Below are 27,534 nucleotides of genomic sequence, written 5' to 3' on the forward strand. Positions count from 1 at the left end.
TATGGAAAGTCTTTTAGATTGGATTGACCTAATAGGTGAGGAGAAAGTTATGGATGTGGCACCAGAGGGCTGAGCCGTGTCTCATGGATGTGTCTCCATGTTTTTATCCCACTGTTTAACCAAGGGATGGTGTATCTGCTCTGTGCGGTGAAGTTGGAGAAGGTAGATGTGGAGGGAAGTTGCCAGCAGCTCCCTTGTTTTCTCTCTCACCTCTATATCCATTCTGTGATCCCTTCTCCTTCTTAGGCCTGTTCCTGGAGAGGCTTTGTGACTCTGATCCTGCTATACATGTCTCTGCCTTGGCTATTTCACCCCAGGTGGAGCATTTAAGTAGAAGGACCATTGTTCGCCCTCAGCACTGCCTGGTAGCAGCTGGGGAGTGATAAAGCCTAATTGCCTTCCTAACACTGAAAAGCCACGTTACAGTAATGTAGTTTTATCTCCATTACTTGTGCCGTTTTAGAGGTGTTCGGTTAAAACCAAGTATTTAACCTGCCTCGCAAATGCAAGATCTGGGTGTTTCTTTGGTCCCGGATTCCCCTGGGAGCTGCCTCCCTCTTTGGGCAGATGTGCAGTCCCAGCTGTGGCCCTGCATGTGCTGAGGATTACAACCAGTACCCTTACCTGGCTTCCAATTTAACTAAATTGTCAAAGCAGCTTATAAACCTTAATATATCATATCCCCTGCCTTGGGGAAATGTTCCTCTCCCCATTTCGCAGAGGAGGAATGGTGTAGGTTAACTCTTGGCCAAGGTTACCTGGAAGGCTGTGGCAGAGCAGGGAACTAACCCCGGTCTCTGAAGTCCAGCATTAATACCCTGCCTATTGAATGAACCTTATAGCAGCACAGAGCACTTTTGGCTGAAAGATGTTTCTAGTTCAGAGACATCAAAGGTTTATGAAAGTATTTAATTGCACAGGCAATGTTCTGTAAAACCTGAGACTGGTACAGAGCCTGCAGAGCGAGAGAGCGCAGCTGGTGTGAACTGCACAGTTATGGGTCTGCATACATATATATATACACACACACACCCACCATAAATGAGGTTGTGGACATAATTTCCTTAGCAAAGAAGTCAGTTTCAGTATTAATAGCAGGTAATTTTGACATAGTTTCAAAAGACAACTGGATTTTGGTATGGAGGCTGATCTGGTAGAGAGGCCAGCTCTCTCTAAATCATTTGCAGTGGTTGGAGTTCAAATATTAAAAGCCAAAACTAGACCCAAGTGAGTAACTTGCCTGGATATTAATGGGGTTGCAGTTTGGTCCTGCTGCATGTTTAGGCAGGGCATTTCCTCTTGTTATTTCTAAAGGAAACAGACTTTGTGCTAGCGGATATCCTTTGCTTGCTTTTCACCTTCCCTGGTAAAAACAAGATGAGTGGTGAGACGTTCAGCTGGGAAATGAGAAAGAGAAAATCCACCCATCTCCTGATAGGCTATTTATATCCTACTTCTGAAAAGTATTATGTGATATTGCTCCTTTCCCAATAACTGCCGTGGCCTAAGGCTCCTTCTGCGCTGCCGGGTCAAGAGCAGTACAGTCCAGGGGGCTGTAGCATGTGGGTATGAGTGATGGTGGTGAGTACCCTCTGTTTTCGAGGCAACATCCCAAAACGCTTGCGGTGAGCAGCCTACCTGGATTCGCAGGAATCCAGGATGGATGGATGGGGGTGCAGGGAGGAAGCTCTGGCTGGTAGGTGGCTAGAGATTGTTTGCAGGGAGTCTGACTTCTTTACCCGCCGCCCTCATGCAAGTCAGGTGCTCGCATTTCTGCTGATAGAAGGAGATGGTTCAGCTAGATAGAGAGGGGTTTGCAGCTAGGTTTCAAAAATGCAAGTGCATTGCTATCTTGATTTAATCAAAACCACAAACTAATCTCCTCCTGGCATCATGAAGTTCGGGCCGAAACGGGCACCTGGGTTAATGGATTTTTTTAATTATGATTTTATTTTATTGTTGCCTGTTGGGCAGTCAGACACTGTAAGCTGGGCTGGAGCTGGAATGCATCAGCGGCTTAGAAAAGACCTGGGACAGGTTCTGAGTGTCCTGCCCCGATGTGGAATGGCACTGTGGGGGCAGGCGGGCAGGGACAAGGAGGGGACATCTTTTTCCCTTCTTTGCCATCAAGACACAGGGAGGTGAATGCTGTTAACCTGTTTGTTTTGTTTAACAGCCGCTTGGTTTTTTTTGAGTTGGAAATAATTTCCCGGAAATCTGAGCTCAGATGGTGAGCACAGATGCCCGGTTGGAAGGACATGTGTGAAGCAGCCAGAGCTACGGAAGAGCTGGGATAAGACATGTCTGCAGTTGCTGTACGACATAAGAAAGGAAATAGCTGATGTCACGGACTGTAACATCCCAACTGACTTTATTTTCTACTTCCTCTCCTGCTCACTGCCCTCAAAGGCTGTTTTTCCAGCAGATGTCACATTCCTGATCCACTTTGTCTCCCTTTTCTGCCTTTAGTTTTGTAGACACAAAGTGGTACCTCATTTTTAGATGCAGTCATGAACCACAAGTGTCTGCAGCGTTTTGTGTGAGTGAAAAAGAGGGCTGTTGATTTGAACAGTTGGCCCCAACTTTCCTGAGAGCTTTGCTGTCACCAGAACCTGCTTGAGCTTCTGTGAACTCACAGAATCACATGGGGTTGGAAGGGACCTCTGGAGATCATCTAGTCCAACCCCCCTGCCCAAGCAGATCCACCCTAGAGCAGGTTGCACAGGAACGTGTCCAGGTGGGTTTTGAATGTCTCCAGAGAAGGAGACTCCACCACCTCCCTGGGCAGCCTGTTCCAGGGCTCTGCCACCCTCAAAGTAAAGAAGTTCCTCCTCATGTTTAGGTGGAACGTCTTATGTTCAAGTTTGTGCCCATTTCCTCTTGTCCTGTCCCTGGGCACCACTGAAAAAAGACTGGCCCCATCCTCTTGACACCCACCCTTTAAGTATTTATAAGCATTGGTCAGATCCCCCCTCAGCCTTCTCTTCTCTAGACTAAAAAGACCCAAGTCCTTCAGCCTCTCCTCGCAAGGGAGATGCTCCAAGCCCCTAATCGTCTTTGTAGCCCTCTGCTGTACCGTCTCCAGCAGTTGCCTGTCCTTGAACTGGGGAGCCCAGAACTGGTCCCAGTGCTCCAGATGGGGCCTCACCAGGGCAGAGTAGAGGGGCAGGATAACCTCTCTTGACCTGCTGGTCACACTCTTCCTGATGCACCCCAGGATGCCATTGGCCTTCTTGGCCACAAGGGCACATTGTTGGCTCATGGTCATCCTATTGTCCACCAGGACTCCTAGGTCTTTCTCCTCAGAGGTGCTCTCCAGCAAGTCAGCCCCCAACCTGTACAGATGCATGGGGTTATTTCTCCCCAGGTGCAGCACCCTACACTTGCCTTTATTGAAGTACATCAGGTTCCTCTCTGCCCAACTCTCCAGCGTATCCAGGTCTCACTGTATGGCAGCACAGCCCTCCGGCGTGTCAACTCCCTCTCTTACACAGCAGTTTGGGCACCCTGCTCATAAGCCAATATGGTTTTGTTGGAAATGAGAAGGTTCATGGTTTTCAGGAGTGCTGGGCAGCTATGGGCTTTGAATGTGATGGTGATGCAGATAAATAATATAAAGCTCTTCAGGGAAAAAATAAATCAATCTGTGTTCAGGACCTGCCTGCAGCAAAGCCAGGAATTCAGGTGCTTCCACGGTTGCCTGCATTTTGTCCTCACTTTACCTGCTTTGAGGTGCTTTGGGGAGAAATGTCAGGAGAAGAGCTCCACTTCTAGCCCAACACAGAATAGCTGCTTCCATCTCTCAGAGCACAGACAGGGATCTTCTGGATATGGATAATGCTAAAACTTTAACCTTCCCTCTTGTACCCCACAGGGATGTGTCTGACAGGATGTCCCTCTGACGGGGAACTGTATCTAATTTGTGCAAGCTGTGAATCAAACTTTCTTTGTTGCTAACTCTAATTCCCCCCTTTCTTGCCTTTGCAGGTTTTGTTGCCAGCTGCTAGTTTATTGCAATTGATGGATGTTAGAAAGAACTGCTGTGACTTTCTCCAGTCCCAGCTGCATCCCACGAACTGCCTTGGAATCCGAGCTTTTGCCGACGTGCACGCGTGCACTGAACTGCTGCAGCAGGCGAATGCCTACGCAGGTGAGGGAAGGGTCGTCCCTTTGTCGAGTTAAACCTGTTTCCAGGAACAGCGACTCATAGGTCAAGCAAGATCAGCACATTCTGGTTGGTCTCTTCACGCTTCCAGTACTAGAACAGGGAAGGGAATTCTTTATCGGGTTGTAGACTTGTAACTTTCTGTGATGCCGCAAATTGTGAAATGCGGTTTGGTTGCAGGGGAACACCTAAGGGGGTAAAAAAACCAACCCTGATCCTCTGGATCCCAGCCCACAAAATAGTTCCTCAGTGTGTTCTTAGTAAGCTCTTTGGCTGCCTGCTCAACAGTGGAGTGTTGGCGTGGTAGTGTCCTCCCCGTGAGAGCGGGAGGCGATGCTGGGGATTTGTGCGTTCTTGGAAGAAATGGCACCAGGCAAAATTAAATCTTGTGGGTGGGAGTGGAAACTCTCAGCTAAAATTGTCGTGCAGTTTGAGCCTCTGATCCATGGAGCAACGGCCACTTACCCCAAGGGTGGAGAGACTCGTGTTTCTTGAGTAGATGTGTTTGGTTGCAATAAGTAGGTGCAGGCAATGGCTTTCAGCATTTCTCATCTATGTCGTAAATGTAAAGCCGTTCCAAGCAGCCCCATGCTCTTAACTCCCCAGCACCTTCCAGTCTCCTCCGGCAGAGTTGCCCTTGACCTCTGCTTGGGAGAAGCTGGTAGTTTTCTCTACTCAGTTTGTTTTTCTGCTTTTCTGTCTCGTTGTATAGGGAAAATACACCTGCTGTCTCCCAGAGCACCTGCTCTGTCCTGCAACATTTTCCTTGGTATGGTTTGGTCCTTAATTGGACCATAAGTAGGCTCAGTGGAATAAAAATGTGCCCACCAAGTCCTCCCCTATTCTCCTGCAAATAAAAGTAAAACCTTTTCAGCTGCTCTGGCTGTATTATCCCCTGGAGGAAAAGGTACCCTGGAAGGAATGGTTAATTGTATAAAGGCTTGCTTGTAATATCTCATTATCCTTGCTTCCAGGCCCTGTTTAATCTTTAACCCAACAAGCAGTGCATTCACTGTATATTTATTTGGTTGTTTGGCAATTAGAAAGTCTGCTTTGTTGTTTTATTGGCCTTCGTAAGTCCCAGTTAGTACAACAGCCCGTGTAACGTTAATGGAACTCCATTAATAAAAATGCCATTAACATTCTTTTCACTATGTTGTTTATGTAACAGTGTTAAACCAAGACAGAAGTCCCCAAGCTCAAGAGTCCGTGCGTGCATGGGCTCAGTTACTTGAGAAATGCTTAGTTCTGTCCAATGGATAACTTTAGTAGCTGGAGGAGCCTTCTTGATGCAGGCACACGTTGCTTTACTAAAATCAGTAAATATTTTTACTTGCTTCCAACGAGTAACAAGAGATCAAATATCTTTCTACTGCCAGATGCCAGTCCAGAATGAATAGGTGATTGTGTCCAGAAGTCAGAGTGCATCCAGATTACTGTGTGGGGAGCATTTCCTGCTTCTCAAGTATTTAAGGCCAGAAGGGTTCATTAGATTTTATATATGTTTTCCAACATAACGGAGTATTAAGCTTTATCCAGAGACTGCTATTTTCAGTCGGAAGCTTTGGCTTAGCTGTGGTGCTTTGGTGGTCCCCGTTAGGCCAAGAGGGGTCCGTGGCTGGGGAAGCCCAGGTGCCCTCTGCAGCACCAGAGTTGGTGAGGAGCTGTTGAGGTGCGATCTCCAAGGAGCTCCTCTCTGGAAGTTATACCAGCTTGTGTCGCTGGAGTGCTGCTTTTTGGCAGGCAAAGTACTGTGCAGAGGTGACAACTGGAGGCAGATCTTGCTGCGGAGGGAGCTCTTTGGATACACGAGTCTGAGCTTCTCAATCTAAAGGGATTAGGGCTTGAAAAAAGCTGCTTCAGACAAAGTGTCTGAGATTCATGTTTCCATATTTCAGTCAAAGACAAATGGGACTCGGCAAATGGCAGGTGAGATTAAAGTGGCACATATCTGTAACAAATGCTTGCAAAACTAAACTTGTCTGCAACTGGCTAACAATGGGTTTGACCTAGAAATTATTTTTTAGAAAGTAATTCTTTCCTAGTGCCCTTTGGCTAGAGGTAAAGCTTGACAGATTTGGTGATCCTTTTTGGACCTGTATTGCAATTGGTGATAATTCTTCCTGTTTGGGATTATAAACAGTGATGTGTATTTCATTTTCAAGTGGCTCCCAAAATTACGGCATTGGAGGGATTTGGAAGCAAAAAGGGAGAAAAAGAAATACAGCTGCAGACTGAAGTGACAAGAGGCAAGGCGGCTGGGAAAGATGGGTGCTGAGAGTTTGGAGCAGGAGAAAGGTTAAATTTACACATTTTGGGGGAAAGAGGTAAAAGGTGGAAGGAGAGAAGGAGAGCTGATCCCATGTGCATGCATGAGATGAGGATCTCCCCCTTGTCCGTCTCTCTGTGTGTGTCTCCTTGCACGTGCAGATTCAGCTGGATGCTCTGGGATCCCTCGCTATTTGCTGCTGAGTGTATGCACCAAACTGACTGGCTGATTCTAAAGATGGGCTTTTCTTTGAATACCTACAAATATCAAGCACCCTTGCTGGAGTCTCATCCAGGCGTTGAGCAGATCTGATTCTGTCTAGCTTGTTGAAGTGGGCAAGAACTGAATCTCGAGGTGGCCAGGTTATTTATACTATTTTAGAAAGGCATTGGCACTTTTCTCAATTGCCACTTCTAATCATATTTGCCGCTGGAAGGTACTTGGTGGCTTTTCAGAAAATTAAGTTCCCGTTTAGTGTCATTTATGGAAGTGTCTCATGGGGCTTGCGTTACTTGAAATAACATCAAATTTCGTTACCTTGCTCTGAGACTATTTTCTTTTTCTGTTCCACCATGCAGTTGTGGCACGTTGTGTCTCGGGTGCTCAGAGCTGTAATAATAGCAGTTCTCTGAATGTCCTTCCATTGACTTAAAGCATGGATTTCATTATAATTTTCTGTTCCCCCTTTTCATTTGTTGAACAGAGCAGCACTTTCCTGAGGTGATGCTAGGAGAAGAATTTCTTAGCCTTAGTCTGGACCAGGTTTGCAGTTTAATATCAAGTGACAAGCTCACAGTCTCCTCTGAAGAAAAGGTACAGTAAATTGTATAGCAACAGTCAATGTAAGAATGCTGCAATGTTTCTAGCTATTACATCGGGAACTGCTCTCATGTTATGCTCTTTAGAGGCGATTTTCCAACAGAGCTCATGTGGAAAGGAAAATTAAAAATAACGTGAATCCTAAAAACACATAAAAATGACCTTCACTTGGTTGTTCTTTGTAGGAAGTAATGATTCTCAGATCCATATCTCCTCCAAAAGCCCTGGGGGACAGAAATGAATACCTTCCCTCTCTGGAAAACTAGGACCCTCCCATCTACTGTTGGTGTAAAGCTCTTATTACCTGCCATAAAACCTCAAAAGAAGGTGAATTTCATTAGGCCAGTGAGGAGTATTGGCTTCTGTTGCATGTTGGACAGAACAAATAAAGGAGGTCCGCAGCCAAAACGAAGGAAGGAAACTTTTTTCTAGCATCATCAGTGTTTTTAGTGGAAGAGAGGAATAAAGGCACTGATTGATGTTGTTTTGTGGTTGAAATGTTCAGCACATCTTGTGTGGTCTGTAGTCCTAGGGAGAAGGGTGAGCGGAGGTTATGGTACTTGGTGAACACCAGGTCCAGCCCCTTTCTCTGGTGTGGGCTTCTTGAATGACCCTGCAGCAGGTTTCTGGGGAGAGGTACATGCCTTGAGTCCTTCAGCTCACCTCTTAGTTGTTGCTGTGGGGAGATGGACACTTGTGGGAGGCTACAGGAGAGCTCGAGGATTACGTGGCTTGTAAATTCAGGACCTCTGTTGCATCCCTGTTGGCGGGATGAGGCTGGACCTGGGTGTGCTTGGTGCTGCTGGTCTGGTCTGAGCTGGTCAGGCTGTGCACCCATCCTGCTCAGCCCCTCCGGGTCGCAGACATGGGAGTGCTTGGGCCCATTGGGACTATAGAGCTTGCCAGAAAACCTGCACTATGTGAGGTGCAAATGCAGCGATGCTTCGTTCAGATCCCAAGCCAGCAATCTTGGGGGCTTTGGGACTGCGTTTCCGCAGGCGTGGGGTCTCAGCGGGTGCTGGAGGTGCCACACAAGCAGGGACAGAAAGGGAAAAAACAAATGGCGTGAACTCACAGCAAAATCTCTTTGCGTGAGCCAAGCAGCCTGCCAAGGGAAGTGCAAGTTTAGTAACCAATTTTTCCAGTTCTGTGCAGCATTGTTAAAAAGCTTTTACTGGCCTGGTGCCCAGAGAAATCAAAGTACTCCCTCCCTCATCTGAGCTTTATACAATCAAAACCAGTATTTCTTTAGCTGATTGTAAAAGTTGAGAGTGCAAGGCAGTGGAAGGAAATGTAAGCATAAGCTGCACGTTCAAAACAGCAGATATGAATAACAGGAGAGAGGCAGAGCATGGGGCTGGAACATAAACATGAAATATGTGCTGGAGTCCAAAGAAGTGCTGAAAATTTGGGGCAGACTCTTAGGCTGCTGTTTTGTATTAGCTTCATGTCAGAGAAGCAGTTTTCCTGACTTTTATTCTTCCTATCTGCTGATGTGTAAGATACACACTATAAAAAAATTAATATGTGTATATGTATAGTGGAAAATCTGAGAGCTAAATTGTCGCAGCCAGGTTTCACGAGAGATTCCTGTTGTTCTCACCGTGTCTCATACGTGCACTGCAGCCTGTGAGCCAGGGCGTCTCCATCCCTGGGTCACTGGGAAGGTTATAGCTGAGTCCTACCAGGACCAGGAGGTGACAAGGCCAGGGAGGGAAGCGTTGCCCTTATAAAGCTTCAAGACCAGGTGTGTGTGCCCAAGAGCTTGTGCCTTCTCCCCTTCCTCTGCCGCCCCCCAACTAATACCCATTGGCCTAATAAAATATATTCTATATCTCCACCGATTTTTTTGGCATACTTCTATCCCTAGGCCATCAGGACTGCAAAATTGTCTGCTACCATAGAAATCTATTTTAATTGTAAAATGGTGACAACGTTTCCCCTTTATTCAAAGATTATCCTCCTTTCTCTCCCTCTCCCCCTTGCTTTTGCCAGTCTCTGTGGCTGCACAGGCCCTTCTGGCCTAGGGCAAAGGTTTATTTTGGTCCCTGCCTGCTCTTTTTGCTACAGCTGAGTACTTTGAAGACAGTTTTTTCAATGCTTTCTTTACCTGACCTAATTGGCTCTTTAATTGGCACAGTGTATAAAAGCAAGGAAAAACTACTAAAAAAAAAAATAAATATCATTTTTGTTCAGATTTACTAATGATGTGTGAAATGGAGGTGCTTCCAGCCCTTGAGAAATGACTCCCCCCAGCTCAGAACAGTGACAAAACCAATGTTTAAGAGGGTTGGGATTTTTGGATTGGGGGTTTTTAAGAGAGCCCAGTAATCGACTCATCGCCTCATGCCACTATCACACAGTAGAAGCTGATGCACAGTTTGGTCCCTCGCTCCTGGGAGTATGTGACAACTGGATTTTTGGCTGAAGAGACCGGGAAAACATCTGGGTTGCTCTTTGCTTAGGTGGTGTGCAGAAAGGGGATATTCCAGGCTCTTACCCTTCTGTTCCACAGAGTGGGAAACCTACTTCTCCCAAGCTTGGGACTGCTCCTACAGCCAGGCAGATGCCAGCCACTAACTCAGCCTGTGCCTCTGCTCTAAATTAAGCAGTGTGGGAAATTGCTTTGTTTCATCCCACCCCGGCAGCGGGTCTGGCACGGCTGGAAAAACCCGGCAGCTGCTGGGGGTCTGCAGCGGGCACAGCGTGCGGAGGGAGGGCACGGCAGTCGTGGAAACAGATGTGGCCTTTAAAAAGAGATATTGCTGTCTCGGATTAAGATTTTCCCCCCTTCTCATGAAGCAAATCGGAGCCAATGGAAGGTGCCAGAATCTGATTTTTTAAACATTTCTGTTATTTTTACAGTAGGCACAGCAGGGTGGCACCAGTGTATGCCTAACTCAGGAGGGGTCTCCAGCACCAAGGAGGCAGCTTATTCCTTGTGCACATTTGCTTTACCTTCCTTTAAGACTTGTTCACTGTCATCTTGGTCTGTAGCTGGGTACGTCCCCATCCTGTGACCTGTTCCGTAGCTCAGCATTTGTGCAGAAGAGGTTAATGAAAAGCATTTTCGTTGGCTAAACATTTGCTTTATGCTCCTTCCACACTCATTTGCAATTAAAAGTCTTGCAACAACCCGGTTTCTACTTTAAAGTCCTTGTAGCTGAAGTGAAATTGTTTGTTTGTTTGTTTGTTCTCATTTTAAAATACTTAAAGGCTCTGCAGCACTTATTTTCCTCTGCATTTGCAGGGGTTTGATTACACGGCTCCCTGTTGCGTTGCTTAAATCCTCATCGCAGTGTCCTGAATTCCAAACAGTTCAGCAGGAGCATTTGTTGGCATAGGAAATGAGGCTGGTACTTTATTGCTTTTTAAAAGTATATAGTTTAGCTTAAGAGAAAGAAACCCCTTTCCACTCTGCCTCTCCTTTGTGGGAAGACGCATCTGCCGGTGCCTCCTGCAGATACATTTGCCAGCAACAATTGGGGACCGAGGGATGGTGCCCTCAGTTCTGGTTGATTTTGTCCAATTAGTGACCTTGGACCAAACAAAATGGTTTCTTGGGGAGTCACGGGATGGGTGGAAAGAAGGAAAAAGTATCTGTGCAAATTGGCCTGACCGCTTGGTGACCCAGGAGGGAAGCTCAAACCACGGGCACGTGCCGAGTGTGCCGGGGCGCGGGGCCAGCTGTGCTTTTTGGGGGAAAACACGGGATGGATGCGGTCCTCAGGAGGGGCTGTGCTCAGGACACCCCCCCGCCCCAAGTAACCGGGCAGCGAGAGCACTTGGGGAATTTTGCCCGTAGATGCGAGGGAAGGGTCAGAATTTAATTCTGACTCTGCAGGGAAGCCGCACGGCAAGGATCCAGAGCCTGCTGTGCAGCGTCTGAGACTGCACCAGCCCCTCTCCTTGCCTTGCTGGGTGTTTCAGGAAGCCTTTCCCATTCCCGGTGACATTTTTAGGCCTTTCTCCTGGGAGCAGAGAGGTTCTCAGTTATAGAAGTGCATGCATATTTATGCAGAAGCTCATGTAGGACGCTTCTGCCCACATCTGCTCGTTGTGTGGGGCTCTGCAAGGGTTCCTGCTGCACGGGGTTGTTTGTGAGCGTGGAGTCACAGAGTTGATATTTGGATGCTTATCTCAACCGGTCGGATCTGGGAGTAAAACTAGATTTTGGTTCCGACCAGAAGTCCAGCGTGCCCTTGTTTTCCTGCAGAAGTATCTGGCTATTTTTAGCGGTGAAACGCATGCGTGGCCGCAGGCAGGGGTTTTTCCCGCGCCCACGGTGAACTTGTCCTGAAGACTCCTTGGATTTTGGGGGGAGTAGGGGGAACTGGCGCAGTGATTAAACATGATGGTGAGCGTAGTGACTTACGGTGTGGCCAGACTCCGTCGGGAGGGGAGGTCTCTGTTATCAGGAGTAATCTTTGTGGCTGATTTCATGCATAATGTCCAGTGCAAATGTCAGCAGGCTAATTAACTTTCCTGGCCGCCTTCCAGGACTAATGTCCAAGAGGTCTACGATTGTCCTGGACACACGCTTAGCTTTGAAAGTGATACAGGCACATCTAGATGTGAAGTTGCTTATTAATATGCACGCCCAGCTCACCTCTTAGCCGCCGTGGTGCTTGTGCTCGGTGCATAGTCACAGCTTTGTCATCTGTTCGATAGAGATCTTGCACCTCCTTCCTTCGATACTGTAAAATCACAATGCTGCTGACTTCGGGTTGGTGACTGCGCGAGCCAGTTCTCTCTTCTCCGTTTAATTGTACTTTATCTGTGTAGGTCTTTGAAGCGGTTATTTCTTGGATAAATTATGAGAAGGAATCTCGCCTAGAGCACATGGCTAAACTGATGGAGCACGTTCGCCTTCCCCTTTTGCCCAGAGATTATCTTGTACAGGTTAGTCTGCAAATAAGTAATTAATACTTGCACTTAAGCTGCTGGTAGCTCCTTAATCAATGGCTTGGCTGTTTGTGCCTGAGATGGGTAATCTGGCATATCGCTAAGTTTGTAAACAGAGGGATAAAAGGAAAAACTGGGTGGACTCTGAAATTAATGTGTGTGCCCAGAAACCTTCATTGAAATGTGACCTGTGCTCCTGCCCCTCATGGTGGAAGCATTTAGAAATTAAAATCTTGGAATTTTTCATCCTGAAAATACCCAGGTGATGGTGTTACAAGCTTGTGCAGTTTTTTTTTCCCTAATGCACAGGTAAATTTAGCTTGCTGAAAACACGTCATGTGATAATTTTGGCTTAAGGTGTGTTCTGCACGTAGAGATGGCTCTGTGTGACTGGCAGGTGAGGTGCTGTCTTAGAGATTGTTCTTGACGAGTTAATTCCTGGATCTGGGCCTTGATAATGAGCTGAGAATCCCCAAAGAAGGGGTTGGCAAATGGGCTCTTGGACTACTATGCTTCATTATGTTTCTAAAAATACCACTACAATTGAAATAAAATTGGTATTCACAAGATGAACCCACCATGTAATTTTTTTTTCTCTCAACTATGTCTTCTGATTGCATAAGAGATATTGCCTCTTCTTAAAAATTCTGAGTCAAATAACAGAAGTTACTTATTTTATACCCAGACTCCTGGGGAATTCTCTCCCGAGTTGAATGTGTGGCAGAGGGTAGTAAAATAGAGGGAGCACTGCCACGCCTGAGTGATACTGGAAAAAGTGAGAAGCTGGGATGTTACTGCATGTGTTCCTTTGGGAAGAGCTGGAAATCTGTGTTTGTCTTCTGCATTTTTTTTTCTTGATACTTTGGAAGAGAAATTGCAGATTTCACATTCCTTCTACAAAGCTCCTTGTGACCTGTTGCCACCAAGTACTTCAGTTTAAATGATCTTTCATGTGTGTGCGTGTTCTCAGACAGTTGAAGAAGAAGCTTTAATCAAGAATAACAACACCTGTAAAGACTTCCTTATCGAGGCCATGAAATATCATTTGCTTCCTCTGGATCAAAGGCAACTGATAAAGAATCCTAGAACAAAGCCGAGGACTCCCGTCAGCCTGCCAAAGGTAAGCCGAATTTGTTGCTTTGTGTCACCTCACACGGTGTTACTGGTGGCATTTTCTGTCTTTGAAAGGAACTTGTGTGCTTGCCACATTATTTTTCACTAACTCCACGATTGTTCTTCGAAGTGTTTTACTCCCTCTTCTGGTATTGCCTGTGCCCACCAAGGATTTATATAATTAAGTTGGGTAAACCTAGATAAACCCTTAGAAGAAGCAATATCTCTGCTCCCAGGGGCAAGGGTCTGCTCTTGAAGCATTTTGTCAGCCACAAGTGGTTTTTGTGAAGGGCTGTTGCTGCTGGAGCTGCAGCTTGGGAATCGCTGCCCTGTGGAGTGGCAGCGGCTGCAAGCAGCTGCCTGCGGTGCTGGGAGGGTTTCTGCTGGCTTTGTAGCACTGCCCTGGAGCCCTGCTGAGGAAGGTCACAGTAGGTGTCTTTCCTTTTCCTGTATCCATCATCGGAAGCCAGGAAAGCAGGAAACAACGGCATCCAGACCCGTGGGCAGGAAGTCTGAAGCAAATTTCCATAGACTCAAAGCAGCTACTGAGCAAATAATCCTCGTTACTCCCCACAATTATCCTGCAGGCGTGTGATGCTCTGGCCACCACTTCATTAGTCAGGGAAAAAAAATGACAGCAGAAACTATTTTCCCCATGCCCCAGAGTTAAATGCAGCTTGGCACAATGTCTCTCAACAGCCTGTCGCTGAAGTTATTAATAAGCATTTCAGAGATTTTAAGACATCAAAACCACAGTGTATTTAGAAGTGTTGTTTTTCTAAGCACAAATCCTAGGGAGCTTGGTTTGTGGGATGGTGTATGAGATCTGTGCTGTCTGGGACTCTTCAGATCTTTAGATACTGAACTGTCCGTTGAGAAGTTGCTGTTCTGCAGAGTCTGTCGGTGCATTGTGTCCTTTCTGCCTGCTGGCGCTGAGATGAAGTTGGTAGAACACAGCTTTGGGTGTCTCATGAAGGGCTGATGTGACCCCTGTTCAAGGACTAAAGTAGTTAATGATGAAAATGAACAGTGAACCAGTGAGTTCAGCACTTCTACCTGAAATAGAAGTTCTCAACATCTTCAAAGCATGACCTATGAGCACAAACCCAAATCTTCTGCAGGTCTCTCCTCCCTTCTTTTTAACTGTAAAGAAAGGGGAGAAGGTGATGATCTTCCAGCAATCCTGTTACTGAGAAACTTTCATCTCATCTGTTGGTCCCACCGATGAGGGATTACCGTCTGCTGTGAAATCTCTTAATTCTGTAATCGTGTGAAGCTCTGCAGCTTTCCATGGAAGACTGTTACACAACTAGTAGTCAGGTTGCTAATTTAGACTCAATTTGCTTTCTAATGTCGCGTTCTCGTCTTTGTAGATCAAACAGCCCAGTATTTCCATACTCTTCACGTTCTTTAAATTGCTGCCTAGCTCTGTACTTTTAAAGCAACTGTGGCTGGAGTTGAGCTCATTACCCCAGTGACCTCAGGTGAGGATCTTATCTCCTCAGCTACTCACAGCCGACTTGCAGAGGCTAAAACCAGTTTCCCGTCTACTCTTTGACCATATTTGAAGTGCCGTTATCTTGCTTCTAGCTCCTTGGCCTTGTTAAAATCAGATTGTCTTGGGTAGTGTTTGCTTCTGCCGATTTGCTGTGATAAGGGGAGCAAATCTTCCCTCTTGATAGCTGTGGAAGGTAGAAACGAGTCCAGAACAAAGTGCAGGTCGAATTGTTTGTTGGCGCAGGGGGTTTGGATGCTGCCTGTGCATGCGTTGGTCCACAGCACCCATGATGGGGACTCAGGAGTGGTGGGCAGCCCTTGAGTCTGAGCTGTTGGCTCCTGGGACCACCACCCCTGGGCAAGTCAGCGAGTCCATGGGGAGTTTGTCTGCTGGTGGCAGACAGGGCAGATTTGGGAAGGACCATGTGCCATCCAGGTCTGCTCATTTTTTCACCGGTGTCCACCACTTGCCATGGCTGGGAATGGAGTCTGGGGCTGGAAGGATCTTTATCCGGGAAGAACTCTTGTGCTCCTGAGATTGCCCTTGATCACTTTCACATAGATCTTCCCTATCTGTAAGGAATTTAGAGTTTAATTACTGGATTTGCATCAATACATGTTGTAGCCAAAAGCCTTAACGAAGCTGACAAATCACTTCCTTCGCCAGCCCAGCACCTTGGGTCTTAGTAGTCCTGGTGATTTCCCCGAGTGCCGTCTTCCCCGCAGGTGGCAATACAGCTGTCAGGTTTTATTTGCTAAGTGGCATCGATTATTTTTAGCACCACCGTGGAGATAATGACTAAACAGTGGGCTGGCTCTGGAAATTACACTGGCATCTTCTTCACTTAAAAATACTTCTGCAGTGAGTCTTGTGTGTGCGCTGGTGCAAAGTGGTTTTGTTTTTTCAAGGGGAACTAGGGCAGGCTGCCCACCTTGGAAACAATGAGGAAGAATTAATGGAGGCTGAAATATTTAGCATGCATTAAGTTGGAGATAACTTTTTCCTCTGCTGCAGAGGCTTTTAGTAGGCCTGCAGAATGTTTTGGGTAGCTGCTCTTGATCAGGTTGTGGTGATGGTCTCTTTGCAGAGACCAGCTGCCTGGGCTGGTGTTTCAGGTTTTCTAGTTTTCGTCTTCCCTCTCCAGGTGATGATCGTGGTGGGTGGACAAGCACCAAAAGCCATTCGTAGTGTGGAGTGCTATGATTTTGAGGAGGAGCGGTGGGATCAGGTTGCTGAGCTTCCCTCGCGGAGATGCAGAGCAGGTAACAGGAACACTTTTGTAATGCTGTAACCTTTTTTTGTTTTTCCAGTGCAGCTTTTCAGAGCTGGATGGATGTCCTCAGTTGTCCCTTCTGCCTTCCTATGTGCCCCTGGCCTCAAGCAGCTCTTTCTTTTTGCCATTCCTTTCTCCTCTTTCCCTACACACATATATCATTCTCATCCAAGTGGATGCCCTGCTCTCCACAGTGGTTGCTCCTGCCTGTCTGCCCTCCATAGCCACTGTCTCCCCTTCATCACCTCTCTCTCCTGGCTGCTACTCCGTCAGCATTTCCGCTCCTCCTCCCATCCTGCTGGCCTAGCAGGCAACAGGGATCCAGTTTTCTGTGCTGGTTTCCTATTGAAAATCAAAGGAGCTGAGTCAGGCCCTCTCGGTGCTGAGGAGGTAGGTGATGGAGAACAGATCTGTAAGTTGGGACTGTTCCTCTGAAGACATCTGAGAGGGCTGTGAATGTGGATCACCATTTGGTGTCCTCTCTGGCTCAGAAAATTACTCATTCAGGTGTGAAATCCATCTGTGCCTTATGTTACTGTGTATTTATGTGCATTTCACCTTCCATATGACATGTATGTTTTATCATACTTGGCTCCAATGCTCTTAACCTGAAGAAAATGCCAAAGACTTGCCCACGTTCTGCTCTTCCCTGCTGTCTTACGCACCCCGACAGATGTCTGATGGTACTCGCTTCCCAAACTATTTGTAAAACCTCCATAAAAATCTCTCTCTTCTTTTACCAGGTGTGGTATTTATGGCTGGCAATGTTTATGCTGTCGGGGGCTTTAACGGCTCTTTAAGGGTACGGACGGTTGATGTGTACGATGGCGTGAAGGACCAGTGGACGTCCATAGCCAGCATGCAGGAAAGAAGAAGCACTTTAGGAGCAGCTGTGCTCAATGACCTCCTGTATGCAGTGGGCGGCTTTGATGGCAGCACCGGTAGGTGACTGAGCAAAAACCAGGCAGTGCCTGACCTGAAAAATGTGTTTTCAGAGCCCCCTGCAAAGACTGCAGAGCTTTAGCTGAGGTTTCTGTGCCCTTCCTCTATGATTTTGTAGAGAAAGAGCCAGAGATTGGGGTTACTGTGTGTTATAACTAACCACATGCACGTTCTGACCCATCAGCAATTGCAGAGTATCTCACCCTAGTATTTTCTTTAGTGGTACAGTTCTTTCAGTCTTGTTCTTTGTATGACTATGCTTATTGTGGACTGAAAAGGGTTTTTTTTCCCCCTGGTTTTAGTTAAATTTTGCATAGCAACATGAATAACATGGCATGTTACAGGGTCCGTGTGTCTGGAATTGATGTTTAAATTCACACCTCTGCCTCTGCTGTAAAGTTTTTGCCACTTGGTTAAGCCCTGAAATTCACTATTTGGGCTGGTGATGAGGACAATGCAATGGGGTCTGGGGGAATTTTTAAGCCTTTGCGTGGATGTTTTCTAATGCTTGAAAGGACGTGGGACTTTTGGGCTTGGAATCTGGACTCTGCTCCTCCTCGGCATCCCCAACACATCAGAGGGGCAGGAGTCTCAGGGCAGAGGCTGTGGGGTAACAATTTTTCCAGCTGCTAACAAAGTGGCGTTGACACGCTGGCCCCGGGCTGAAAGGCAAGGGACTAGAAAATGGGGTTGTAGGAGTGTGGGGGGAATTATGGGCTTGGGAGGAGGTGGAAGGCAAATGAAAGTGCAACACCAATCTTTTTTTCTTCTCTTTTTTTTTAATTAGAAAACCTGTGTATCCCCTTTTTAACTAGGTCTGGCATCAGTTGAGGCCTATAGCTATAAAACCAATGAGTGGTTTTTTGTGGCTCCCATGAACACAAGAAGAAGCAGTGTTGGAGTTGGAGTTGTGGAGGGTAAGAAAATCAGCAGCCGTTTCCGTCCCGCAAATGTTACTGTGTCAAATCTGAACGATTAAGTGCAATAGGAGGAACTGCAGGAACTGTTCTTTAGACTATCTCTACTTGTTAAAGATTTATTTCATGTGACGTAATCTCTACAGCTTTTTCCATTCTCCTCTTTACCTTAGTGAAAAATCATGTGTAGCTTTCCAAGAGCCTCAGACCCGTATCAGACCAGCCCATGCCTCCTGTGAGTGCCATTAGGTGTGTGCAGGTTTCTTTGAATCCTTATTCCTCCTGGGCTGCTTCTGGCTGGTGAAAGCAAGTGGGATTGTGCAGTGTGAGCTGTTGCTATCGGCAGACGCTGCGTGGATGGAGTACCCATCAGAAAATCTGCTCAGCGAGAGAAACAGGAGCGCGTACTTCGTCCCACAGCCCCAAGCTGGCGGTTTGGCAGGAATACTAAAACCTGTGTTTATTGACATCAGGCCTGCCGGCACGCACGGCACAGTGTGCTCTGGTTTGTAAATGAGCCGGGAGCGACGACAGCAAACGCTGGTGCTGCGGCAGCTCGGGAGTGAGGTGGGTGGAGAGGATGCTTGGAGGGACCGCGACGGCTGTTGGCACCTACGTGTCAGCACCAAACTCCAGTGAGCTGGAACTGAGCAGCTCGGTTTGGATCCAGGAGAAAGAACAGTTTAACTTGGGAACCTTTTCTTCCTTTAGCAAAATCAGTTCTGAAGCAAGTGAAAGGTTTTATTTGACCTCCTCTTTAGCGTGGCGGAGCAGTTTCAAATTAGTACAGTGCGGAGCAGGCGCTGGCACGAGCTTTGTTTTAAACCGTGCTTTGAAGTGGTTCAGTTCGACCTGTGTGAATAGGAAATCTGTGAAATGTGTTTACGTGCACAAAATGTGTTTAAGTGAGGAAAGGGAGGGAAGATAAAGTCAGAATAAATAGCGGTGGTTGTGCTAAATTTACATATTTTACAAGCATCTCCTTCAAAACTGGCCTGTGCTTGTGAAGTGCTGGGCTCTGGTAGTCAGTGGGGTTTACTAAAGTGGGTCAGTTGTTTGAATGTGGGGCAAATATCAAGTACGTACCTGAGAGAGACATTTCTATGGACATGTTTTCTGCTGGAGACATATGAAGTCCTTTTTCTTTGCTTTGTTTGACAGCGCAAATAAGTGTTGTGCATGTTGGAGTCCATGATAAAAATAAAAAGGGCGTGTGGTGGGGAAGAAGAGCTGATTGTATTGGTGCAGGGAACAAGCTGCAACCTGTAGTTGTTCCACCATGTTCATCTGAATGTGATGAAGATTGATCTGATGTCTGTGGGTACTGAAAATATCTAATAATTGATGCAAGTCAGGGAACTTTACTTTGTTTTACTTGGTCTGGCACTCTTGCCTTGATTTGTTGAGTAACACTGGGCGAGTTGAAGCAACAGCACAAATGAGAGTTTGAAACCTTTATAGGAAGATGCAGAAGGAGCACAGTCATAAACCTGATCCTTGCAGACCTCTCCTAATGATCACAGCCTGAGGAGGCCACGAGTGGAGCTGAAAGAGAAAGAAAAGAGCTGGCCTGGTTTTGGAGCCTTGCAAGCATCAAGGAAATGGGAGGTTGTGAAAGCATAAGACTGTAGATAACTGCTGGCGGGAGCCCAAGTTCCTACTTGACTAATGTGATCTTCTTCTATGACAAGGTGGCCAGCTTAGTGGATCGGGGAGAGGCTGTGGATGTTGTCTACCGAGACTTTAGTAAAGCTTTTGACGCCGTTTCCCACAGCTTTCTTCTGGAGAAATTGGCTGCTCATGGACAGTTGCTTCAGGCATATGCTTCACTGGGTAAAATCTGGCTGGATGGCCAGGCCCAAAGAGTGGTGGTGAATGGAGTTAAACCCAGTGGGTGACCAGTCACAAGTGGTGTTCCCCAGGGCTCGGTACTGGGGCCTGTTCTGTTTAATGTCTTTATCAATGACCTGGAGGAGGGGATTGAGTGCACCCTCAGTAAGGGAAGGTTTAGATTGGATATTAGGAAAAATTTCTTCACCAAAAGGGTTGTCAAGCATTGGAACAGGTTGCCCAGGGAAATGGTTGAGTCACCATCCCTGGAGGTATTTAAAAGATGGATAGACGTGGTGCTGAGGGACATGGTTTAGTGATGGACTTGGCAGTACAACATTAACGGTTGGACTTGGTGATCTTAAAGGTCTTTTCCAACCTAAATGGCTTAAATGCTAAACAAGCTGATAGATGATACAGGGAGACGAGGAGAGAGTATCAGTCAGTCCTGTGAACAGAGGACATGGTGGAGCATCAGCCTTGTTTCATGTATGGTGTAGTCCCGTGACATCTGATTGTGTTTTTCCTGGCTCGGTAGGTGTATATTATTCAGCTTTTATTGAGTCGAGGTGGGGGGGGGGGGAAGATATACCATGTGAGGTATACCTGTGAGGGTCTCCCATGGTGTCTTCTCTGTCGTGGTCACTTGGCACAAGTAAGCAGGCTAGCCTCAGCTGTGGTTGGTTGGTTTTGATTTGTCCCAGGTTCTTCAAAATCATGTCTAGGTTTCCGTGCAGGTATTATATTAACATAAGAGGCTATTGCGTATTTATTGCTCATGTGAGATTGTAATTAATGTACAGTATCGACCTTTAACAGCACACCTTGCCTTGTGGCACCTGAACAGGAGGAAACACTCCATCAGCGGAACATGCTTTGATGTTACTTCTTCTCCTGGGCCAACAAGTCATTTGGAAAACCCTCTGGGCTTTTGGCTTCTAATTAAGCCATTGTATCATGTCGTTTCCTTGTCTTAGTTGACAGCTTTAACGGCTTTAAAAACAGTCCCGCCTGTCTGCGAGTGTACTTCAGATCCTTTCGCTAGGATTTTTCCCAGAAGTCCCAGCAGGTTTAGGCACGTCTCCCCAGGCCTCCCTCAGCCAGGAACTGTCCTCACCTGGGGCCCTCAGGTAACGTCAGTCGGTCGTAGCCGTAATGCTGATGCCAATGTGTGTCTCTTCCAGGTAAGCTCTATGCCGTGGGGGGTTACGATGGAGCGTCCCGTCAGTGCCTTAGTACCGTCGAGCAGTATAACCCAGCCACGAACGAATGGACCTACGTAGCCGACATGAGCACGCGACGCAGCGGTGCAGGTACTGGCTCTGAGATGTGCTCTCCAGAACTGGTGATCGCTGGGTTCTCCTCCGCTCATGGAAAGGAAGGAGAAGTGTGTTTTGGCATTGGTGGGCTGGCAAGTGCAACCTGTTATTTCCCCCTCCTTCCCATGAGGGGAAAATCCATAATTGCTTGGAAGCTCTCAGCAGCTCTCCTGACTTCGTTAAAATCTGCCAAATTGAAATTAATTTCTGGATTAATGAAATAGCGTTCAGTGTTTCTAAGTTGCCTTGCTAACAGATGCATCTTGCTTGTAAGCAAAGAGTTATCTTTCCGAATTGCCAGCTGCAGGCTCAGCCGGGCACTGGGAAACCAAGCTGCACCTCCTTCTCTCATTTAGGGGTTGTCAGATGGATTGTCCTTGTGGACCTTCTCTGCAAGCATCCATCCAGTGGGTGCTTTGCAGCACAAAGCACATCTGCACTGGGTGATGTGCAGACCAGGTCAAGGTAACAAAATCCATCTCAGATTGCCCCTGCTAAGCTAGTTTTTAGTGTACCTTTTGCTGGCAAGAGTTGGTGATTTGGAGGATTAGAGGCAAGGACATGTTAAAAAAGGATTATATTCTAGGACTATATTCTTGATGGTTTCTAATTTACGGATGTTAGGCCAGCTAGGGATTTGTTCTGTCTGAAAGGGACAAAAGCTTTTATCCGTTGCGCTTAAAATCATGTTCAGATGAAAGGGAATGTGTTGGTGTTGGTCCTATTGCTCAGTGTGTGCACCAGGTCCTCCCTGATGTCACATTGTGCAGTTCTCATTGTACAACAGCCAAAATGGCATTTGCCCAGAGGTGGCCGAGCCTGGAGCCTGCCCTTTGTGTAGGGGCTGCAATAACCCTGCAAGTTAAGCTGTGGTGGGAATTTCCTTCCGAGCTGGGCAGTTAAGAGGCTGCTCTCTACAGTGTCTGTCTTTCCTCGCTCTAATACCTTTTCCGTAACTCCAGGTGAGGCAAATATGGTCACACACTGCTGGTTTGAATTCAGCTGAAGAGGTTTTTACTATCTGTTTGGTGCTTAATCCTAGCCTAAGGCAACCTTATAGGAGAAGAGAGTGAGTATCTCGTGTTGTTAACAGCATGTTGAAACACAACAGGACGGTTTGTGCTTGTAGTGAGATGGATTTTAGTGATTTCTTCTTTGTTTGAAACGCTCCGTTCTGAGCACTGCTTTGCAAGTGAGTACATCTCCACACGGCAAGTCCGGTATTAGGAATGCTCTTACTTGCCTGCCAAGTAGCCTGGCAATTTTCTGTTCCCAACCCAAAAGCTGAGCTCCTCAAGGTCTGGTTGTCACCCAGATGCCCCTCCAGTGACTCCCAGTGCCACTCGTGGTGCTGCAGCACAATCTACCCTACAGCTCCGTAAATGAAACCACACTCCGAGCTGCCAGCATCGCCGCTCCGATGCTGACATCTAGTGGAGGTGAGGACGGGTGTCCCCAAGGCCCCGGAATGACCCCAATCCAGGCTGTGAGTCGATGTAGATGTGTGGGTGCTGGCACTGCTGGGTTTGCTGGGCTTTCCCCCCCGGGAGGGATGTCCTACCCGTGTGTGTCCTATCCCCTGTCGAACCACATGGGGAGGCAGTTTTAGGTGGAAAAGCCTTAGAGTCTTTCCAACTCTTTTACTCTCCTACTTGCTTAAGTTAGTTTACTAATTACATTTTTTCTTAAAAGTATAAAATTTTTGCTAACAGCTGAATATGGTCAAACGCTAAGGTGCTGCAACCCCAGGCTGCTGGGCTCAGATGCGGTGAGCTTTCCTCACCAGTTGAATGAGTTCCCATTCCCCAGTCACCTGGGAGGCACCAGCTCTGGGGCCAGGACACTGGGACATGTTTTGCTCTTCTTAGACGGTGCATGTTGGAGTACCTCAACCAGGTTGAGAATCTTACCCAGTAAGGTGGATATTTATGGCAGTTAGAGATTAATTACTAGTGTTTTCCAGAGATGAACCATGAATCCCAGTGTCATGTTGGGATTTCAACATCTGGTCAAAGCCAAACCCAGCAGTAACAAGTTAAGAAAATCCGGAGAAGAAAAAGGTGATGATGGTAGCCCTGCAGCAACATTCCTGTGCCCCAAACGGTGGTGTGCCTGATGGAGCTTTAATTCATCTCTTGGTTTCCATTAGGTGCTGGCCCATTTTTGGGTGAGGGAGGAGCAATAATGCTCAGATGTTTTCCCTTCCCACCTCATGTTGCCATCCAGCAGGTGGAGCGTGGTGGCTGCTGTGGTCCATGCTCCTGTTGACTGTGGCAGATCTTGGAGCAATGTGACACATTGTATTTTTGGGATGTGACATACCACCAGGAGATGTTCCCGTGGCACCGGAGCTCCCGAGCCCAGATGGTGCCTGCTCTCTCTGGCTCACCATCACCACGTGCTCCTGTGCTGCACGTGGCAAACAGGATAGATATTTGCACAAGGGCCAATTTGAAAACCCATCAGTTTTATGCTGGTGGGGCTCCTCTCCTCCCTGTGAACGTGCTTCTGTCTTTGTGCCTTTCAGTCATCAGCACAAGTCCATCTTCAGGGCAGAGGGACTGTCCTGCTGGTTAATGCCCGCGGCTGAAATGATGCAATTCAGATCTATGTTTCTGTTTTACTAACATCCCACCTTGTTAATTTTAATAGAGGCCTTTGAACCTATTAACGAAGATATGTTGCTGGAAGTTTTAACTCTCACGGATTGGTGAACATTTTAATTAATTAATTTACTTAAGATTAGGCAGAAGCACCCTTCATATCCTTGTCATTCCCAGAGTTTGAGATGGAGGCCTGCGAAAGCGGCTGGGACGGTGTCCTTGGAGGCACCTTGTCTGTGCCAAGTCCTGCTGCCATGCGTGATGGCATGAGTGGGGGTGTGGGGGGAGAGGAACCCAGTGGCAGCCTCAAGAACGGGAGCCCGTAAATTGTTCAGAAGAGGAAGGGTGTCCAAGGGATGAAGCCATGTGGCACAAAGGCAGCAGGAAAAGCAAAATTAAAGCTCCTGGAATTGGGAATCAGGCTAAAAGCAAAGGGCCCCATGGCAGAAAAGACTGGGCAGGTAGGGTTGAGGTGGGATGGGATGCAGCAGTCAGGGAGGTAAAAAGAGAACAAGTCAGTCCAAAGAGACTAAATAAAGGCAGACGAGTGTTACGGGACTAGACTATTGATCTCAGATAGACTAAGATCTACCTGAGAAGGGGCACAGCCCTGAAAGACAACATCTGTCAGGCATTGCTGCGCAGGCCTGTCGTAGTGCAACGTGGTGGCTGGGTGGAGAGTTGACCCAGGTGATCTTGAGGCACATGTGGCCCATGTTTCGGAAATGCTTTGGAGAGACCAAGATAATACCCAGTAGAAGATCCAGGGACGTGCAACCCTTTTCCCTGTGTGTTTGGCTAACGCTGGGCTCTGTTTGGCAGGTGTTGGTGTTCTCAGTGGGCTGCTCTACGCTACCGGGGGGCACGACGGTCCCTTAGTAAGGAAAAGTGTAGAAGTCTACGATCCAGGAACAAACACCTGGAAGCAAGTAGCAGACATGAATATGTGTAGAAGAAATGCAGGTAACCACAACAAGCCTTTCTGTGGTGTTTGGTTGCAGTTGTGTGTGTGGTTTTCAACGCGACCGATGCGCTAGTGATGTAAGCAATTGGTATTGTAAGAACGTGATAAAAATGGAAGATGAGGTATCTGCTTGGGAATGAATCAGAACATGTCATGGGGGTTGAGTTAGCCCGTGTCTAACCATCTGCGCTCTGCTTTGAGGTGTGTGTGCGGTGAATGGTCTCCTCTACGTGGTGGGAGGAGATGATGGTTCCTGCAACTTGGCCTCGGTGGAATACTACAACCCCATCACAGACAAGTGGACGTTATTACCAACCAGCATGAGCACGGGGAGAAGTTACGCAGGTAAATAGTTGGTGGGAGAGCTGGCAACAGCTGGGGTTATTCATAAACTGGAGGGCTGTGCCTCCCGAAGCTTTAATCTTACTTTTTTTTATGTTTTATGTTTGTTTTTAGTAGAGGAAACTTTCATAGAAATAATAGGCACCTCTCCCTCTGCCTGCCTGTTGCTGGTCTTTGGCTTTGCAGGATGGATCTGAGCGACATCGCAGCCCGGGAGCTGCTCCTACAATAACCGTGTCTGTCCATTCTTATAACAGGAGTGGCTGTGATTCACAAACCGTTGTGACACATGGTCGAGCCAGTGCGAGGAGCAGAAGTGAAGTGGATCCAGCCAGGTGGTGTTGGGAAGATGACTGACTTCTGACTTGACCCATCTCATTGCTGTTAACGTCTTAGCATGACAAGTGATAACGTTACAAACATCATCTGCTCTGTGGCGGATTATCCAGCAAAGCAAAAATCCCTTTGGGGACACGTTCCATGCTAGACAACGAGGTGTTGCTTGTTATTTGTGGTGCAATCAACTGTTCTTCTCAATGGCTAGTGTCCTGAGATAAACACTGTGCTTGAACTGCAGGCACCGAATTTCTTGTGTGAAACAAAACTGCTACGTTTGGGCATGTGAGTAAAAAAAACGAACACTTCTGGATTTCTTCACTACTGACGCTCCGTGCACGTTATCAGTTGAACTCACTGTGCCTGGAGGGTGGACTTTTACTACTGGCAACTTCTGAGTACCAACCGAGAAAAGCAGTCAGCAGAAACGGGCTGGACCAGGGTGCTCTGGCTTGAGCGTGACGCTGTCTCAGTCATACGTTTGTATATGCCACTGGACTACTGTATGTGTCCCTGAAATGCTTGTCGTATGGTGGAAATAAATACCGTGTGGTTTTTCTACTTGCCATGAATGCTGTGTGCTGTACCTGGTGGGACCTGCTGGGCAGTGCCTTCCCTGGGGCTGAAAACTTCGCAACCCCACAAAACGTGTGCTGCTCCAATGGGGTTTGTTGCTCCTGTGAAACAAATGTCGCTTTGAATAGAAAGTATTCCCAGCCCACGCGTTTCAGCTGTGCTGAAAGCCCCGGTTCCAGCCCTGTCCAGCATCTCGATGCCATTTCGTAATAGAGCGTTTAGATGTTAAAAGAAATACTTTATGGTGCCATTAATGTAGAGACATTACACATGGTGAGAACCCTCCGTCACCCGCGCAGTGATTAATGAGCAAGGTAAAATACCTGCAGTGTTTTAATGCTTCCAGAGGATGGAGATTAACTAATCACTGTCACTGTAATTGCTATTTTAATCTTGCCCGTACTGAAGGTATTCCTCTATTAGTATGAAGAATTCATAAGATTATTTAAAACAGACAAATCTGGCTCCAGCTGTACGGTAGCTGTCTTGCTTACATCCCAAATTCTTAAAGCTTTCTGTTTGACTTTAAAATACCTTTTTATGTCTCCCTGTGAGCTCTGGCATGCTTCTGCATACAGGGGTGGACTCCCAAAAGACTCCCCAGCTAAAGAGAACTAGTGAAGAAAAATATTTTATCCCTTTTTTTTCCTTCTTTTTTTTTTTTTTTCCCTTGGTTGTTTGTTTTTTTGTTTCAGATCAGCTGAGACTTTTCTGTAGTGGGCAGCTGGCCTGCAGGACCATATCTACTTATGTTGGTGTCGAGCTCCAGCACTGCTGTTCTGCTGGTTTCTTTCTCCATAGATCTCCTATCAAAAAGACTCCGTGTGACCTTCTACAGTAAAAAAAAAAAAAAAATAAAAAATTAAAAATTTATTTCGGAGGGTTCTAAGGCTACATCACCTTGTGCAGCTTTTGTAGAGGAGTGAGTTACTTCTTTAAATCAGTAGATTTTTAGTGGTGGAGTTGACACAGTCCTTGTAAGATGGGTGCCTGTTCCCTGTGGGGGAAACAACACCTACCTTTGCTGTGTCACCTCCCACAGAGGGGGCTGCCCTTCATGGGGAACATTAGGTAGCACCCACTCCTCTTTGAATGTTCTTTTTTTTTTTACAAACTAAAGCAAACTGTCCAGAGAAATGACAGTGTTATTCTTGATGTCTACCCTTCCATTGTGTGTCAGCTTGGAGGTCTTGAAAATAATAATAATAATAATAATAATAATAATAAAAATTCAGTCTTTTCTATAATACCCTTTAAACCTTTTGCTTTGGGTTCTACCATGTGCAGTGAAACATGCCAAAAATTGTAGTGCAACGTGCTGCTCTTCTTTGAGGTGTTGCTTACTGTAAAAGCTGTTGAGGCTGGTAGGAACGTGTCCCTGAGCGCAGCTGCCTTCGTATCAGTCCTGAGATGCGTCTTTACGCTGACATAAAGAAGATGATGCCTTGGGTTGGACTCCAGTTCCCTGCCCCAAAAAGGTCTTTCCCTTACACGTAGCCTGTGGAAATAAAGGATAAAGGGGGACAGGCAAAGCGTTTTGGTCAGAGTTACCATCTCTTGTTAGACTGAGATGACCGGACAAAGGTGGGCAAGCATTTGGGCACTTCATGGCCCTCATTAGGTGTGGTGTAGACCTAGGGAATGTAAAGCTAAATAGCTGCTA

At 46.9% G+C, this 27,534-nt stretch overlaps 1 protein-coding gene across 1 annotated transcript in view; it reads left to right on the plus strand.

Annotated features, from left to right (window-relative positions):
* Nucleotides 1–26,710, plus strand: part of KLHL3 (kelch like family member 3) — a 48,985-nt gene extending 22,275 nt beyond the window's left edge. The window contains exons 5-15 of the mRNA XM_074155459.1: nucleotides 3,988–4,150; nucleotides 7,138–7,247; nucleotides 12,039–12,155; nucleotides 13,129–13,278; nucleotides 15,914–16,031; nucleotides 16,786–16,983; nucleotides 17,800–17,901; nucleotides 20,916–21,044; nucleotides 24,476–24,616; nucleotides 24,819–24,962; nucleotides 25,217–26,710. Of these exons, the coding sequence (XP_074011560.1) occupies nucleotides 3,988–4,150; nucleotides 7,138–7,247; nucleotides 12,039–12,155; nucleotides 13,129–13,278; nucleotides 15,914–16,031; nucleotides 16,786–16,983; nucleotides 17,800–17,901; nucleotides 20,916–21,044; nucleotides 24,476–24,616; nucleotides 24,819–24,962; nucleotides 25,217–25,245 (1,401 nt within the window). The 3' untranslated portion in view covers nucleotides 25,246–26,710. The remainder of the gene's footprint in view (nucleotides 1–3,987; nucleotides 4,151–7,137; nucleotides 7,248–12,038; nucleotides 12,156–13,128; nucleotides 13,279–15,913; nucleotides 16,032–16,785; nucleotides 16,984–17,799; nucleotides 17,902–20,915; nucleotides 21,045–24,475; nucleotides 24,617–24,818; nucleotides 24,963–25,216) is intronic.
* The last annotated feature ends 824 nt before the right edge of the window (nucleotides 26,711–27,534 follow it).

Source organism: Numenius arquata, chromosome 11, assembly GCF_964106895.1.
Source record: "Numenius arquata chromosome 11, bNumArq3.hap1.1, whole genome shotgun sequence".
Lineage (NCBI taxonomy): Eukaryota > Metazoa > Chordata > Aves > Charadriiformes > Scolopacidae > Numenius > Numenius arquata.